The sequence below is a fragment of the Motacilla alba genome, chromosome 2 (genome assembly GCF_015832195.1).
Source record: "Motacilla alba alba isolate MOTALB_02 chromosome 2, Motacilla_alba_V1.0_pri, whole genome shotgun sequence".
Lineage (NCBI taxonomy): Eukaryota > Metazoa > Chordata > Aves > Passeriformes > Motacillidae > Motacilla > Motacilla alba.
The window spans coordinates 22,880,735-22,895,704 of NC_052017.1; the positions used below are offsets into that span (position 1 = coordinate 22,880,735).

At 42.6% G+C, this 14,970-nt stretch overlaps 1 protein-coding gene across 4 annotated transcripts in view; it reads left to right on the plus strand.

Annotated features, from left to right (window-relative positions):
• Positions 1-9,085: 9,085 nt before the first annotated feature.
• AKAP9 (A-kinase anchoring protein 9) overlaps positions 9,086-14,970 on the plus strand; it is a 105,447-nt gene continuing 99,562 nt past the window's right edge. For all 4 annotated transcript variants that reach the window (XM_038125172.1, XM_038125179.1, XM_038125188.1 and 1 more), the window contains exon 1: positions 9,086-9,361. In XM_038125172.1, the coding sequence (XP_037981100.1) occupies positions 9,314-9,361 (48 nt within the window). In that variant the 5' untranslated portion in view covers positions 9,086-9,313. The remainder of the gene's footprint in view (positions 9,362-14,970) is intronic.

The following is a 14,970-nucleotide window of genomic DNA, read 5'->3' on the forward strand; positions in this document are numbered from 1 at the left end:
CAGTAAAATACTACAGTGCAATTGATTCCATTGCATTACAGTATATCATGTATACATTAACTACATATATATTAACTAAATTTCACACTAGAAAGACTGACATACAATTATTAGGAAAAGGAATTTTTCTAACAATTCCCCGATGTGTTGCAGCTGCAGACGGGCAGTGGAAAGGCACTTGGGCTCGTCGCTGTCCTTCCTGCAGAGAGATTGTCCGGGTTTGTCCTCTTCCCTTGCGCCAGCACAGAAGGCAGGCCCTGTGTGTCACCCCTTTGCCCGCTTGGACTGTCCTGCTGAAGCAGCACACACCTTCACACGTGCCCATCAAATCCCATGGAGGATCTGCTTTCACCTCACTGACTACGAGCCACGGGCACTGACCACAGTTCGTGGGGCTCTTCAGAGCCTCTGAATCTAAAACCAGCCGCGGGTGTCCGACGCCGGGGCGGGCGGCAGGAGCAGGCCGGGCCCTTGCCCTCGGGCCGCCTCAGGCGGGACCCAGCCGAGCGGCCGCGTTTCCAGAGCCGTTTAACCCGGCAGTTCTTTTGTAGCTGAGCCAGTCGCCAGAAGATGGCAGCAGACGATAAAATATGCCTGAATTTTGGTCCCAGCTATTGCCCGCAAAGATGAGTCGCACCCGAAAGCCTTTTTCAGAGAGGCTTCGATTCACTGCAGCAAGCGGTGGGCTACAAGCCGCTTGTGCTCGACTCACGTTGTTTTTAAACTGTCGGTTTATAGCAGCAGGTAGAAAACAAGATGTTCTTTAAAGAATGTTCAAGTTTGGTGACAACAAAAGCTGGAGTCATGCAAGGGAGCAGAAGCCAGGAAGGCAGCTGGCCAGGTCCAGGGCATGGGGCTTTGAAACCACCGAATTGTTTGGGCCGCTTGGGACCTTTTAGATGTCATCCAGTTCCAACCCCTCCACCATGGGCAGCAGCACCTTCCACTAGAACAGGCTGCTCAAAGCCCCATCCACCCCAGCCTTGAGCATCTGCTGGCACAGGACCTGGCAGCACCCAGCCCTGTCCTCACAGAAGGGCTAACAAGAAAAACAATAAATCTCTCTCAACAGGTGAACAATTGGATCTGCTGCAAAGTCCTCACGGTTACATCTGCAGCACCCAACCAGGTACTTGTGCACAATATTTTGTGGGTAAAGCAGGAGCAGCATGTTGCTTTCCACGGGGAAGCGACCACACCACATTCCCACCTCCTGATGCGCACCCCAGTGGGTTAGGTCTGGCTGGATTTGCTGTACACACAGCATATTTTCAAAGTAGTTCAGTCATCATGTATTCACAGAATCATACAATGGCCTGAGTTGGAAGGGACCTCAGAGATCATCTATTCAAACCCCACTACCATGGGCAGGTTGCTCAGAGCCCCGTCCAACCTGGCCTTGAATACTTCCATGGATGGGGCACCCACAACTTCTGTGGGCAGCCTATTCCAGTGCCTCACTACTCTCACAGTAAAGATTTTTTTCCTAGTATCTGATCTAACTCTGCTGTCTTTCAGTTTGAAGGCTAGATGCTCTTGTGAAAAGTCCCTTTCCATCTTTCTTGTAGGCTCTCTTCAGGTACTGTAAAGCTGTAATAAGGTCATCTCAAAGCCTTTTCTTCTCCAGGCAGAAATAAATCCTTCTGCCAGGGTGTTAGTGAGGTCTTTGGAAGTCCTAAGTACTCCCAGCTCTGCTGTGCCTGCAGAACTCTATTTGAGGTGGCAGAAGATTTTCCTATGAGCACTAAAGTCTAGGAAACTCTTCGTTCTTACTAGTACTTATGGGATTACCTGACCTGACACACCAGCTCCTTAACCCCATAAATAATACTCAAAAAGGCATCAGTTCCAGGGTGGTACAATGATTTAGAAGTAATCCTTATTAAGTGATGACACTTTTAATGTATTTTGAGACTTGCTGAAATATGAAAAAAAAAAGAATTTTCCATTTTAGCACCAAAGCATATTAAAATAGTTAAAGTTTTAGGAAGCTATAGCTTCTTCAAATTTTTTAATTGTTGCCTGGAGCACTTCATCTCAGATACTGTCAGAAATTCTGGAATTTCTAAAAATACACTGGGCATCCTGATCTGTCTGGTAAACAGTCTGGACAAGTTTGAAGAAAAACTGGTATACTCACTGGTGAGTGGTACTGTGCTGAAATGTGGACTTTCTAACAAATTATTAATTTCTCCCATGTTCTAAATGGAGTTTCATTAATTACACTGGAACATATAAATAGCAGAATAGTAAGAAAATAACTTTCTTTTATACCTTCCTATGCTGAAGAGATTCTTATTCTGAACCTTCATGTAAATTTGGACAGTTGTGACTAATCATAAAGAAATATGTACTATAATGGTTCTACATACATCATATACAAATAACTGATTTTTGCAAGAAATTATCTTTGCTGGTGCCTCAAATATCAGTGCCAATTTGAATCTTCAGGGTCACTTAACTAATTAGCTCTATTAGTTGCAATCTTACTTAAATTACCTTCCTTGATATATTATGCCTGCAGAATAAATTATTCATCTCACAAAACTTCTTAGCTAAAGAGTCTTGCCTCTTCCTAGTTAAAGTGTTTTCATCAAAGCAACAAACAAATACCAGAGTATTTACCTAATTAATTAAATTATAAGGGCTCGACTCAAACATGCATCCAAAAAGAGTGCAAGAGGTCTGTGTTTCAACACCTTTGTATGAGTTGTTTTACTGTATTTTCAGCAAGATGAAAAATGTTTGGTTTTGGAAACAAGAAAAACACTATGGTGTGCTCAACTTGATTGGGTCTGAATTGAAGCATGCTAGCAAACCCACAATTATTTAAGTATTAAGGGAATGCCTGGATCATATCATGGAAAGCTTTAGTGTCTGATTTCTTCTGTCACCTCTTATAACAAAATTTACTTTCATTAAGAAAAAAAAGCTTGCTGTACAGACATTTGGTGGGACACTGGTTGCAATGGTTAATATAGATTTGTCTAACTTCACACCTACAGATGGGTTAATTACATTTTTTCTAATTGTTTCTTCTTGTGTGGGAACATTTCATTTTCATCCTCAGTGCCTGGTTTTTTCATAGGCTTTGGTACTTTCATTTAGAAATACTTGTAAGAGAATAAAAATTTTAGCTGTTACATAGGAACTTGATTCTAAAATATTCATCAGGTGCCTCATTTGATAATTTTCATATTACTATGCCTCATCAGTAACTTCTAAAAGAAAACAGATGCAAAGAAACAGAAAAGAACCAAAAACAACAGCAAAAACACCCATGCTTTTAAAAGCATGTCTTCCTTACATCTCCAGCTCACCTACTTTTTAGCCACCAAGCCTCACTGTTTGTTCTGTAATGGTATCTGTTCTGCTCTGCTTTGAAGGAGAAAACATTTGCCTCTTTCTGAAACACAAGCTGGTACTAACATAAATAACACACCTAAATGTCCCTGTGGCAAAAGTTTTTATAACACGCAGTCAGAATAGCTGAATACAATAGATCAAGTTCTACCTGAAATTTGAGTTGACTTCCACTTGCTAACAGCCAATTAACATAAATAGGTAATCAGCAGTACCTACAATGGGTATGTGAAATCGGGAACTTTGCATATTTCACCTGAATCACCTGCCTGCTTCAAGCAAGCCAACCAAGCAGCACTCTGGGAGACTCCAGTGCCAAGGCTCAGTGCAGCTGCAGAGCAGATGGTAGGGGATAGACTGTGACAAAGGCACAGGTAAGATAGTCGTTAAGTCAATTTCATATTCTTCATGCAAGCTCACACTGCGGTGGCAGTAAATCTGTTTGGTTACCGTGCACTATGACAGGTATGCACTGAGGCATTTCTGTACTGGCAGTACCATCTGCCATAGAACTCCCACTAGGTTCAGTGGAAGCAGGTGCATGTCCTGGTCAAATAAAACCTTCACCATAGTCTTCTCTAAGAGGTGTCTCTTATTTTCACACTTGATCCCTTTAATAGTCACACTAACAGAAAGTGTTATCCCCCAGGTCAAGAGCCACAGCAGAACTCTTGGATATGCTATGATGGTGATGAAAGGCATCCCACTTTCCCTTGCCATTGTCTCTGATGGGCAGTATGATTTGTCTTAAGGTGAGAACACCAGGTGGGAATTGCAGGAGGAATTATTCGGATGCTCACATAATCAATCCATTCTAGAGACGGGGGAATTGTGGTGATTACTATTGACTTTTGTATGCATCGGCCTGCAAAATCTATAAAATGCTCCCGCAGACTGGGCCAGCTGAGTAAACTGGTATCCCTGAGGTTGCAGGCAGCTATCTGGTGAATCCCCAGCCCTCAGGGACACCTGCAGGATATGTCCAGCCCTGAGACAGGCAATACTCACTTTTGAGTGGGTGAGTAAAGGTGCTGAGATCTGGTAAAACACAAAGATAAAATCCTGAACCAGCTACATAGGTGCTTTGTAATTCTGAATTCAAGGCCAAAGGCTGTAAACCTGTTCATTTGTATTCATGCCTATATTATAACCTTTTTTACCTGCTTATATTATATACTGCATTGACAACATTTAAATGCTGTATTAGCAACAAATCTAATCACAATAATCTACATAATCAGTGTCATGTTTCATGTTTCTTGTGCCTGACCAAGAGTCTTCTCTCTATCACTCTGCTACACATACATATAAGAAGGTCATATCCATTAACAGGAGGATTACTCCTTTACAAATTATATTGACCAAATATAAACATTCAAAACTGAAAAAAAACCCCAAAAACCCAAACAAACAAACAAAAACAGCAGCAAAAAAAAACAAAACAAAAAAAAAAAACCTAATTTTTTTAATTTAAGAATTTAAGTTTAAAATTAAAAACTAGAAAGTGGCATGGTCATTGTATTGCTGGTAGGAAAACATCTGACTGCTGTCATGTATTTTTTTCTTACAAGAGGGATCAGGGAATCTTATGTGATCCATATAGGAGTCTCTCATTCTGATACGTATTTTTGTTGAAGAAAATAAATTGGAGTTAGATAGTATTATTATTAGAGGTATTGATGAAGCTATAACACCTGAGAATACACAATATCTGTGCTCCTTACATGTTAGAAGAGGTTTTATATGCCTGTGATATTTTTTTTAATTTTTGCATATTATTTGTGATTTACCAGCAGCATGTTGTGATCTGACAGCCCTCTGATTCTGGCGTCAGTGGACTGTGACAGAATTTGAATCTCCTAATCAGAACTTTGTGATTATCACACATGGTCTTTAGGCTTCATCTTTTGGCTTCATAATCCACTAAAGTGCCACAATGAAAGTCACCAGGCATACATTCTCTGAATAAAGAAAACAGAAGAGGTAGGAAGAATGTGGAGTTTCACTGTTAGAGAAAATGCTGTAGATGAAGAAGCCTTTGTCTCTGTCCACAGACAGACACAACTAAAAATTAGGTCTGATATTCAAAGCTGGTTCAGTGCCATTTTATATATGAATATTTTTCAATAATAAATTTATTTCTAAATAAAAATAATACCAGGCCAAAACACCAGTTCTTGTTTTGGAGAATGTCTGATCTGTATTTCTTATCTTGTTAATCTGTTTCACTTCGCATATGCTGTCGAAAGCAGTTTACATGTTTAATTTATGTGAATTTAATGAGTGTTAGAGTTATTCGGCACTTTCTTACATTCTTGGACAAGTGAACATTATTAGTCAATTCTGAGAATTAAGCAAACAAGATGAATGCCCTTCTGTAACTGAAAGTTTAACTGGCTAACCAAGTTGTGAATTCCAGACAACTTGCCCTGCATGAATTATAAAATACGAATTAAAATAGCTAAAGTAGGAAATCATACTGTATGGGTTTGTGTTGTATTGTATATATATTACCCCGTTTCTGTTTTTAATGGTTTTGTCTTTGTATGCCTGTTCCCTCCTAATAGTTTACCCCAAGTTTTTTCCCTCCTCCCCCATGTCAATCCTCCCTACTTGCCGCTTGTCCCAGATAGATGGTGACAGGGAGGGTGACAGACCCCCGCTTTGAGCCCCGTTGAATCCCAGTTTCCAGTGATGGTGCAGCATAAACATAAGAGCAGCACCACAGTTTCTGGGGTAACTTTATTCGATGGTAACACTTCCCCTCTTCAGTGTCCCAGGACCCCGAACTCGGGGCAACAGCTTATGAACAAGGGGAGGGCTCAGGGGAGGATACAATCTTTAACTAATCAGGAGAACTAGAGATAAAATACAAGGCAGGCATACGGTATATAACCCATTAAGCATCTCAAGGGAGAAAAACAGCTTTAGTGAACTAATGAGGTTTGGAAGAATACAAAACTAACAGGGAAGTTTCTAGACGAAAGGCAGGTTTGGGGAGAGATTGGCATTTCATGGAAGGAGAAGTACAGAAAGTTCTGGGAAAAGGGCAGAGACCAAAAGACAGCATAAGGAAATTACCAAATTACAAATCAAACAGTAAACATACTAATAAGAGAAAAAACACACTACAACACCTACTCTCTACTTACCAGTGCGAGTTTTGCTGAGTCATTCCCTTGGAATGACTGTCAACCTGGACCTCTGTCAGTCACTCGGCCTCCCATCCCCTCTGTCCAGAACCTTCCATCAGGGGCGTCGAGTGATTGGCCAAAGGCCAGGGCCCTCCCTCCAAGTGCTTCCCAATTCGTAGCCCTTCATGCCTATCTCCCCGGTTTCTGCACCCCCAAGTTCCCCCACTGGTTGATGTGTGAACCCCTCCCTTGTTTCCACCCCCCTTTTAAAAATTGTTGTCAAAGCTCAGTCTGCGCTCTTTGCAGCTGGTCACCCTGAGGTGTGGAGCTCCTCGGAGTTGTAGAATAAACCTTGGATTGCACCCCTGCCAAGACTCGGCTCCTTCTTCCTCCACCATTGTCTGCCAGCGTCTCCTCTGTAGAGCTAACAACCCTAGCCGCCCTCCTGTACCCCAGGGCACGGGAGAGTGTCCCCCACCATCCGCCGTGTCAGAGCTGGTCGGGAGTGGCCAAGGGGATGCTAAGAGGACACGGTGACAGTTTGGGGACTTTTTCCCCTAGGAGAGAAAGTCCTGCTCTTCCAATGTTGAGAGGATATGGAAATAGAATTCCTTGAGATTTTTTTATCTAGTAGTAATTCCCACAGCATTCTATTACAGTTTGTCAGTATGGTTAGGTGTTAAGCTAAAATCCAATAGAATTACATGGATATAAGTCTGTAAGTAAAAGGAAAATTAGGCCTATCAATTCTTACCATTACTCAGGAACCCATTTAATTATGGGATTTGGGAAGTTTGTCTTCTAAATGGAATATTTACTGGTAAATTATTATCCAGGTGTCATGTGTGTGTGAAATTTTACTGACATCTGATGGCTAGTTCTACAGCAGGGGCCTCTAACAGTCAAGAGAAATGTCACTGACACAGAAATGGTAATTTATTTTTCCCTCGGGTCTCTGGGCCCTTGTAGTTGCTGGAAAATAAACTTGTATTTGTACAGACTTTGAGGAAGTACTTCAATTTACTGACTTAGGAACATATTTTTAAGAAATGAACTAAAATTTTTGTTCCTATAAAAATCTTTCCTGTTTGATTAATTCTCATTTTCATGCTTTCCTCTATAACATGATTTTCCTGTAGTGAAATAAAACATGTCTTGCTTCAAATATGAAACAACAGATAATGCACACATTTTTCATTCCCTGTGATGGATGGTGTTTTCTTTTTACATAAATTCTATACGTTCCTTTTTGACTAAAAGTTGAGGACATTGTTTTGTAAACACAGGAATGCACATGACCTGTACCTATTAACTAATTATTTTAGACTTTTCTATGAAATGTAATGGAGGAGAAAAGGAAAATCCTTTAAAATGCCAGACTGTAGGTTTAGTTTACTTTGGTAGTAATATGGGTGTTTTGTTGCTAGGACACCCAACTGACTTTTTAAAAAACTTGTTCCTGGTCAGTAATACTGTGCAAATACTGTTTTCTTTTGTATTTTTTGTTTGGTTTTTTTTTTTTTTTTTTTTTTTTTTTGGGTGTATCCTGTCTCTGCTGGAAAATTCAAGCAAGGAAAGAATGTGTACTAAAGGGACCACGTTCAAAAGATCAGCAAAGCTGAGATCTAAGTTAATTCAGAAAAGCTTTGAGTTTTGCATTTAGTAAAGCAGCGTGATTCCAAATGCAAAATAAAGAATCCGTTCCCATTGCAGCTGGTACATGTTCCAGGGAAGCCGTTTTCCTTCCTTTGTGCGTAAGCCTGTGCCATCCATCGCACCATCACAAACGGAACCCACCTCAGAGGGAACTGAAGGAAAAAGCACAATAGGACCACGTGATACAAAGCACTATTAGCCTTTCAAGGCACACATTAAGTAGACAATTAAATTATCTCAGAATATTGCGCTGTATTTGCTGAAGTATAGGAATTGTATGAGCATTTAATTGCCACGTGCCGTATCCCCATTGTGCTTTTAACACACTTCTTCCAGCCCGTCTGGCACGACGAGTGCATGGTAAGTAATTTTAACGGGAGAAGGGGGCTACACATCCTTTGTTGTCATTCTTACACAGTCTGCGGCACACGCTCGGGAATCTCGTTGTATTGCCAAGCCTTAGATCGAGCTGTAGGATCCCTGCAATTTGTGTGAGCCGCGCGCAGGAGCAGGACAACACCTGGAAAAGCAGAACTGTCAGAATTAGCCTTCTAGCCAGAGCCACGGGATGGGCGGGGCAGCAGAACTCGGGTGCTGCCCGGTCAGATCCCGGTGTCGCAGTCCAGCGAGCGCCGGGCGCCTCGGCGGTGCCGGTCTTTTGTGGGCAGCGGGAGCCCCCGCCTCTGCTCGCAGGGCGCGGGGGTGTGGACGGGGGTGTGGACGGGGGTGTGCCCACCGGTGCTGTCCGCGCCCGCTGCCCCCGGCGCTGCCGCCGCCGCCTCCCTCCAGGGGTCAAAGGCGCTTCTCCGGGGGCGGCTCCGGCGGGACTTGGCGGCAGCCGGGCGGGCGGGGGTCGCCGGCGGGCAGAGGTGCCGGGAGCGGCCCGGCGCTCAGGGAGGAGGGGCCGGCGGCGGCGGGAGGAGGAGCGGGCGGCCACACGTCACTTTCCCCGGCCGCGTGTTTACGTGGAGCTGAAGATGGCGGCGCCGGTGGCCCCGCCACGGCAGCTGTCGTCGCTGTGAGGCGGGACGGGACGGGACGGGACGGGACCGCAGCGGACCGGACCGGACAGTGAGCGTGTGCGCCCCGGCTGAGGGGAGGGCGCGGGGCGAGCCCCTCCTCCTGCTGCCAGTAACACCCTGCTCTTCCGCACAGACGCCATGGAGGACGAAGAGCGGCTGAAGAAGCTGGAGGCTGGGAAAGCCAAGGTAGGAGGAGGAGGCGGTGGCGTGGCGGGGAGACAGCGGGGTGAGGGCGGGGGAGGTTGTCAGCGGGGCCGGGCCGAGCCGCGCGGTGCGGCGGCGGAGCGGGGCTGCGGCAGGGGCTTGGCGCGAGGCCCCGCCGCGAACAAAGCCGCGGGCGGAGGAGGCGCTTTGTGCCGCCCGCCCCGCGCTCCCCCGCCCGCCGCGAGGCCGGGCTGCGCCGCTGGCCGGGCGGTGGGTGCCACTGCCTGGCGACACCGGCCCCCGACACCTGGCGTGCCACAGGTGCCAGTCACGGGGCCGGACGGTGACAGCCCGGACAGCGCCCGCTGCGGCGCCGGACGGAGAAAGAGCCAAGGAGGAAGAGGAGAAGGAGCCTTAACCTCATTATCCTTTGCAGCCGAGGCGCGAATCCCGTTTACCTCATAAGCCTGGGAAACCCTGTGAACCTTTAAGGAAGTTTATGAAACCGACAGCTGTTCTCAGTGTGGAGCTAATGCCGTGAGAGAGCCTTAGGAGGCAGAGGATTAGCGGTGCCTCCAGTGGTGCGGCGCGGTGCCCGTGCCGGCGGGCTGGGAATGCCGTGACTCACCCGCGGGACCCCGCCGTGTGCGCCGGCACCCCCGGTGCCCGCAGAGCTGCGCGCAGCCGTCACCGCCTCGGGGCTGTCAGGCGGCTCAGACGCTGCTCTGCGGGCTAACCCAGGGGTTAGTCGGGAAGCTTATCATGTTACTCTAAGCATGGCTCAGTACACGCATTTCGCCTTCTGGGCAGCAGACCAGACTACACTTCAGGAGGACCTCTTTTTAACTTCAAAGAAAGCTTTGGTGTAGTCAACGAGATAAGCTAATTAATGGCATTCTAGATAAAATTAGTGTTTTGACGTTAAGTATCATGTATTTCCTTCCTGTAGTCATAGCTAAATGATAAGAGTTCGGAAGTTGGTCAGTCATTCATGCTAAAGATATGCATGTAAGTTGGCAGGAGCTAATAGTAGAGGCAAAACAAAGACAAGCTAAAGATGAAACTATGAAACATCGCTTTCACATTTTATTTATGTGGACTACAGAAAATATATAGTTCATCTGCAAAGTATTGAATAGGTATTTTGCTGTATTAGTAAAAAACTTCTTAACTTAGTGTGTTTTTCTGTTTGAGTTCAAAATGTCTGTTGGGAAAATCTCCTAGATGGAGTTGTATGCTTATATAGAAAAACCAGTTCCTTAAATGCTTAGTGCAAGAGTGATGTTTGCACAACCTTATATAGTACTCATAAAAGGCACTTGGACAAATTAGATTCTGGTGGCAGTACATTCTGTCACAGACTGGCTTATTCTTTTGCAGAAAATTAGAAAGTAGTTAATAAAGAACATGGTTGAAGTAGATTTGCCAGTATTATAAAGCACAATGAAGAATTTAGATTTTTCTGCCCATTTTGGCCTAACACAGAAAATTGATGACAATTACTGAAAATTGAAACAAAAGACAGGACTCTAGCAGGAATTCAGTGGCTTCCTTCAAACTTTGAGAAAAGACATGTACAGTTTACTAATTTATTCTGTATTTTAAGACTACTGTCATAACTTTTACTATTGTTCTAGTCTTTTCTGTCTAAAACCTAGTGCTGTTCTTGTAAGTTTTTGCCTGAAGACTTCAGTATTCTATGCTTTTAAATGTCCCCTGTGATTTAAGTCATTACTACTCTTTCAAACTATACATGGTTTATGTAGAAAGGGACTATAAAAGCAGTGTGTGCTTTTTCAGACTTTTTGTTCATGCTCTGTGTTGCATTCACCCCCTTTTTACATGTGAATGTAAAAATGTGCTGTATAACGGAGATTAGGTCACAATCTTTCAGTGACAAATGTCAATGATAAAAGCAGAAAAGAAGAATTTTTTTAGTAGAGAATGGAAACAGGAGTTGCTCCTGCAGCTGCTTTTCTCATTTCCAGGCACATTCACAGTAGTGTAATAAGTGCATCTCCCAAAACTGCTTGACTCCAGTGGATATTTTCTGCAAACCACAGCAGCAAGCATCCAGAAAACCCTTGAGCTTTATAATTTGAGAGTTATTTAAATAAAATAGCTGAGAAAATGTGTTTAAGTATATGTTGTTATTGTGCCAAAAAGTGCAGGTATTGCTATACAGCAGACACCTTTAACCATCCACCTGAAATTACAAACCTTAAATAAGATGTTCTGTAAACTGCAGGATGAATGTAGGTAATTGGGAATCTGGTAAAAGAGCCTAGTAGATGCCATGAAGGTGGCTGGTACATTGCTAACAGTGGAGTTAACAATTCACAATTGAGACCTGGATTCTGGTTTGGTTTGGTTTTTTTCCTTGTAAAGTCGGCACTGCTAAATCTCAGTGTCTGCGTATTAAGCCATATGAATTCTCTTGTAAAGCAACCATTTGGTTGTTTTCTAATGTCAAGTAGGCAAATGTGGCATTTGGTTTTGTGTGAATTTATGTGAAACATAAATAGTGAAACAGTGGAACTTCTTCTTGATGACTTCTAAGACAATGTCCCCCCACAGAGATCTTTTACAGAGAAGTGTATTAAAAGTGGATTTTCTGCAAATTAATTTTCTTCTGAGTCCTCCTTTATTGTTACTGGAAATGGGAAGCTGCATTGTGAATCTTACCTTGATTGAATGGTGCTGAGCATACTCAAGCCTGGCTGAATAGGTCTCACTGTGAACACACAGCCTTTGCCAGTAGATAATTTGAAAATTGGAATAAAAAGTCTTGATGGAGGCTCACCAATATTCATGTGTACCTGCTGATCTTCAGAGACTACACACACCCAAGTCTGCATTGTGAAGCAGTTTGCACTATATGTTGTTGTTCTGTCTGTTACAAGTCTGCAAAGGCTAGGGAGGCACAACGTTAAATCCAGTAAATTACATCCTCCTTTTCCCAGACCTGTAGTCATTCATTTGCCTTGAGTAAATCTGCTTAATATTAACCCAGCCTCTATAAATGTCTGTCTCCCTTCCATTGAAAAGGATCTCTCAGTTCCTCCATAGAACTCCCTTCTCCCCCAAATAGGCTGTTTGTTTCTCTTATGTCATGATGTCATTAAGGAAGCAAGAAGAGTTTGTGTTAGAGAGGCCGGTTAGGGCAAACAGTGTTGACTGTGATGGAAAGTGGGAGAAGATGTGTGTCAGCAGTAGAAATATAGATGCATGCTGTAAGGTTGATCAGTGCCCTAAACCACAGTGACATTAGAAACACATCAGATGTGTTTTGTGCCTTGCTGAGGATATTTGGAATATTGTTGATGGCCTCAGATAGTGAATGTGTATCTGGTCTTATAGAGGACTACGGAGCATGGTGGTTGAAGAGCTTGACATGGCATACTATGTGTGGATTCCTGTGTGCATCAGTTTGCTTGGAAAGCTCATGTAACATTAAAGAGGGTGCTGTTTATTGTAGTTGAATTGGGTATTTTAATTTCATGTATGTATTTAGCAGCTTAGTAACTGGCTTTTCTTATTAGGATGTGGGACTGTCTTGATGAACTTTCAAAACTACAGAGAGTAGTTTGCTAGCCTCAAAATAAACCCACAGTGATTGGATTCCCTTGTCAGAAATTGGCTGAGAGTATTTTGGTGGAAAGCTTTTGAAATTTATAAGGATATTTTAATTTCGGTGCACATGAACGCATGTGAAAGGCACAGCTATTATAACTGGCAAAATTGAGATGAAGCTAGCAATAGCAAGTTTTATGGAATGATCCATTTTACAGTACTGAAATTTAGTTAGCAAAGTATTTAAATAAGTGTTTAAATTTCTACTGAGCAAAGGGCACTCCTTAGCTGTATGCTTGTTTTTCCTATGGGAGGGGCGAACAAGGGAACAACAATAATACACTCTGTAAGTTCTCTTGGGTTGGTCTAGGATTTCAGGTCTAATGTTAGAAATACATAATTTCGTGTTTTGTTTTTCATAGCTTTTATGAACGTTTGAAGTACATTGTGCAGTGTTCTAAGAAACTGTGTAATTGTTGGAGAACCTGAAGAAATTAGTGAGTTGGTTTAGTTTAAGCACTTGAGAACAGAGGCTGTTACTGCTTTTCATTTATACCAGAAAATCACTGAGCAGATGGAGCAGTGATGTCGGCTGGGGAAGCTCTAATGGCTCTCAGTGGACAAGTATTACAGGTTGTATAACTAATTTGGCAAGTTATCTTCACAAGTTGAATAGTCAAAAGAAATAATTACATATTTTGTCATCTGGTCATGCATGTAAATATTTCAGATGGCTGAAGATGAAAATGATATGTTTTATTAAAATAGCATTGTCTAAGAGTCTGGGAATGTTTGCTGTTTGCATTGCTATGTCTTTCTTTTTTGAGGGGAGAAAAAGATTTTCCTCACTCATCTCTAGTCTCTTTGGACTGAGTAGTTTTGGAAGTCTCAAGGAAAGGTGTTGATACGTTGAGCTTTTTTTAAATAAAACACTCAAGTAAACATGGAATAGTTATGTGACTCAGTGATTAGAGCTCTAATTTAAATGCCCCAGAGGAACTCAAAGTATAGATTGTGTGTAAAACACGGTCTTTTTAAACTCCCTGTAATTTGCCTGAAGAGGAAAAAAGGCAGTATCTCAGTAGTTATTAAAGGGTTTTTCATCACTGAAGTCACAGATCACAGAATATTCTGGGTTGAAAGGGACCTACAAGGATCATCAAGTTCAACTCTTAAGTGACTTAAGACAGTTACATACGGGGATTGAACCCACAACCTTGGTGCTATCAGCACCAATCTGTAACCAACAGAGCTAATTTAAGGGGCAGTCAAATTAAATAGATTATAAAATTTACGTCATTAATAGCTGGGCTATTAACACATCATCTTTTGCTTTCAAGTGTAGACTGTTCATTTTGTTTATCCTGTCAGCCTCAAATAACTTGAGCAAAAATAAATGGAATTATGAAAGGAAGAATTTATTTTTCAGTCTGCATTTTCCTACTCTGCTTTTGTCTTAAGAGAAGTCGTATTTGCCATATCATGAAGTACTGATTTCATCATAAAGCCCTAGACATTGTGGTCACTCTTCATAAATTATGGAGGGAAGAAGCTTTTTGAGTTAAAAGTTCACAGCATGGCAGTGGTGCTTTATCTATATCTGAAGATGCTGGTGTGTATTAATGGACAAGAAAGGAAGGAACTGGATCTTTCAAGAGTTTCCTGGAAAGGTGTGGGAAGGCTTTGGCTTGAGAGTACAGTGAAAGTGAAAAAGTACTATAATGAAGAATTTATTTTAAGGAACTCTTTGTCTTGCACACGATGTTCCTCAGAAATCTGTATCAAATCTGTATCTAGTTCCTGGACATTCTTTTGTTATACTGCAAAGCTGCTTCTTTTCCTAGGTCCTTCTGAACTTGTGGGGTTTGACTTCTTTTCATTTACAGGCTTCAGTCTGCTCGCTCCTTTGCATCTCTGTCAATTTTAAATGCAAATAATAGACGGTACATGGAATTGCATGTGTATAATTTGATTATGAACATGAGTAAGCTTAAAAGCTTACTTTGTGTTGCAGAGAACATCACAGATACAAGGACTGAACATTGCCCTGAAGAGAGCACATGTGGTTTTAAAATTTT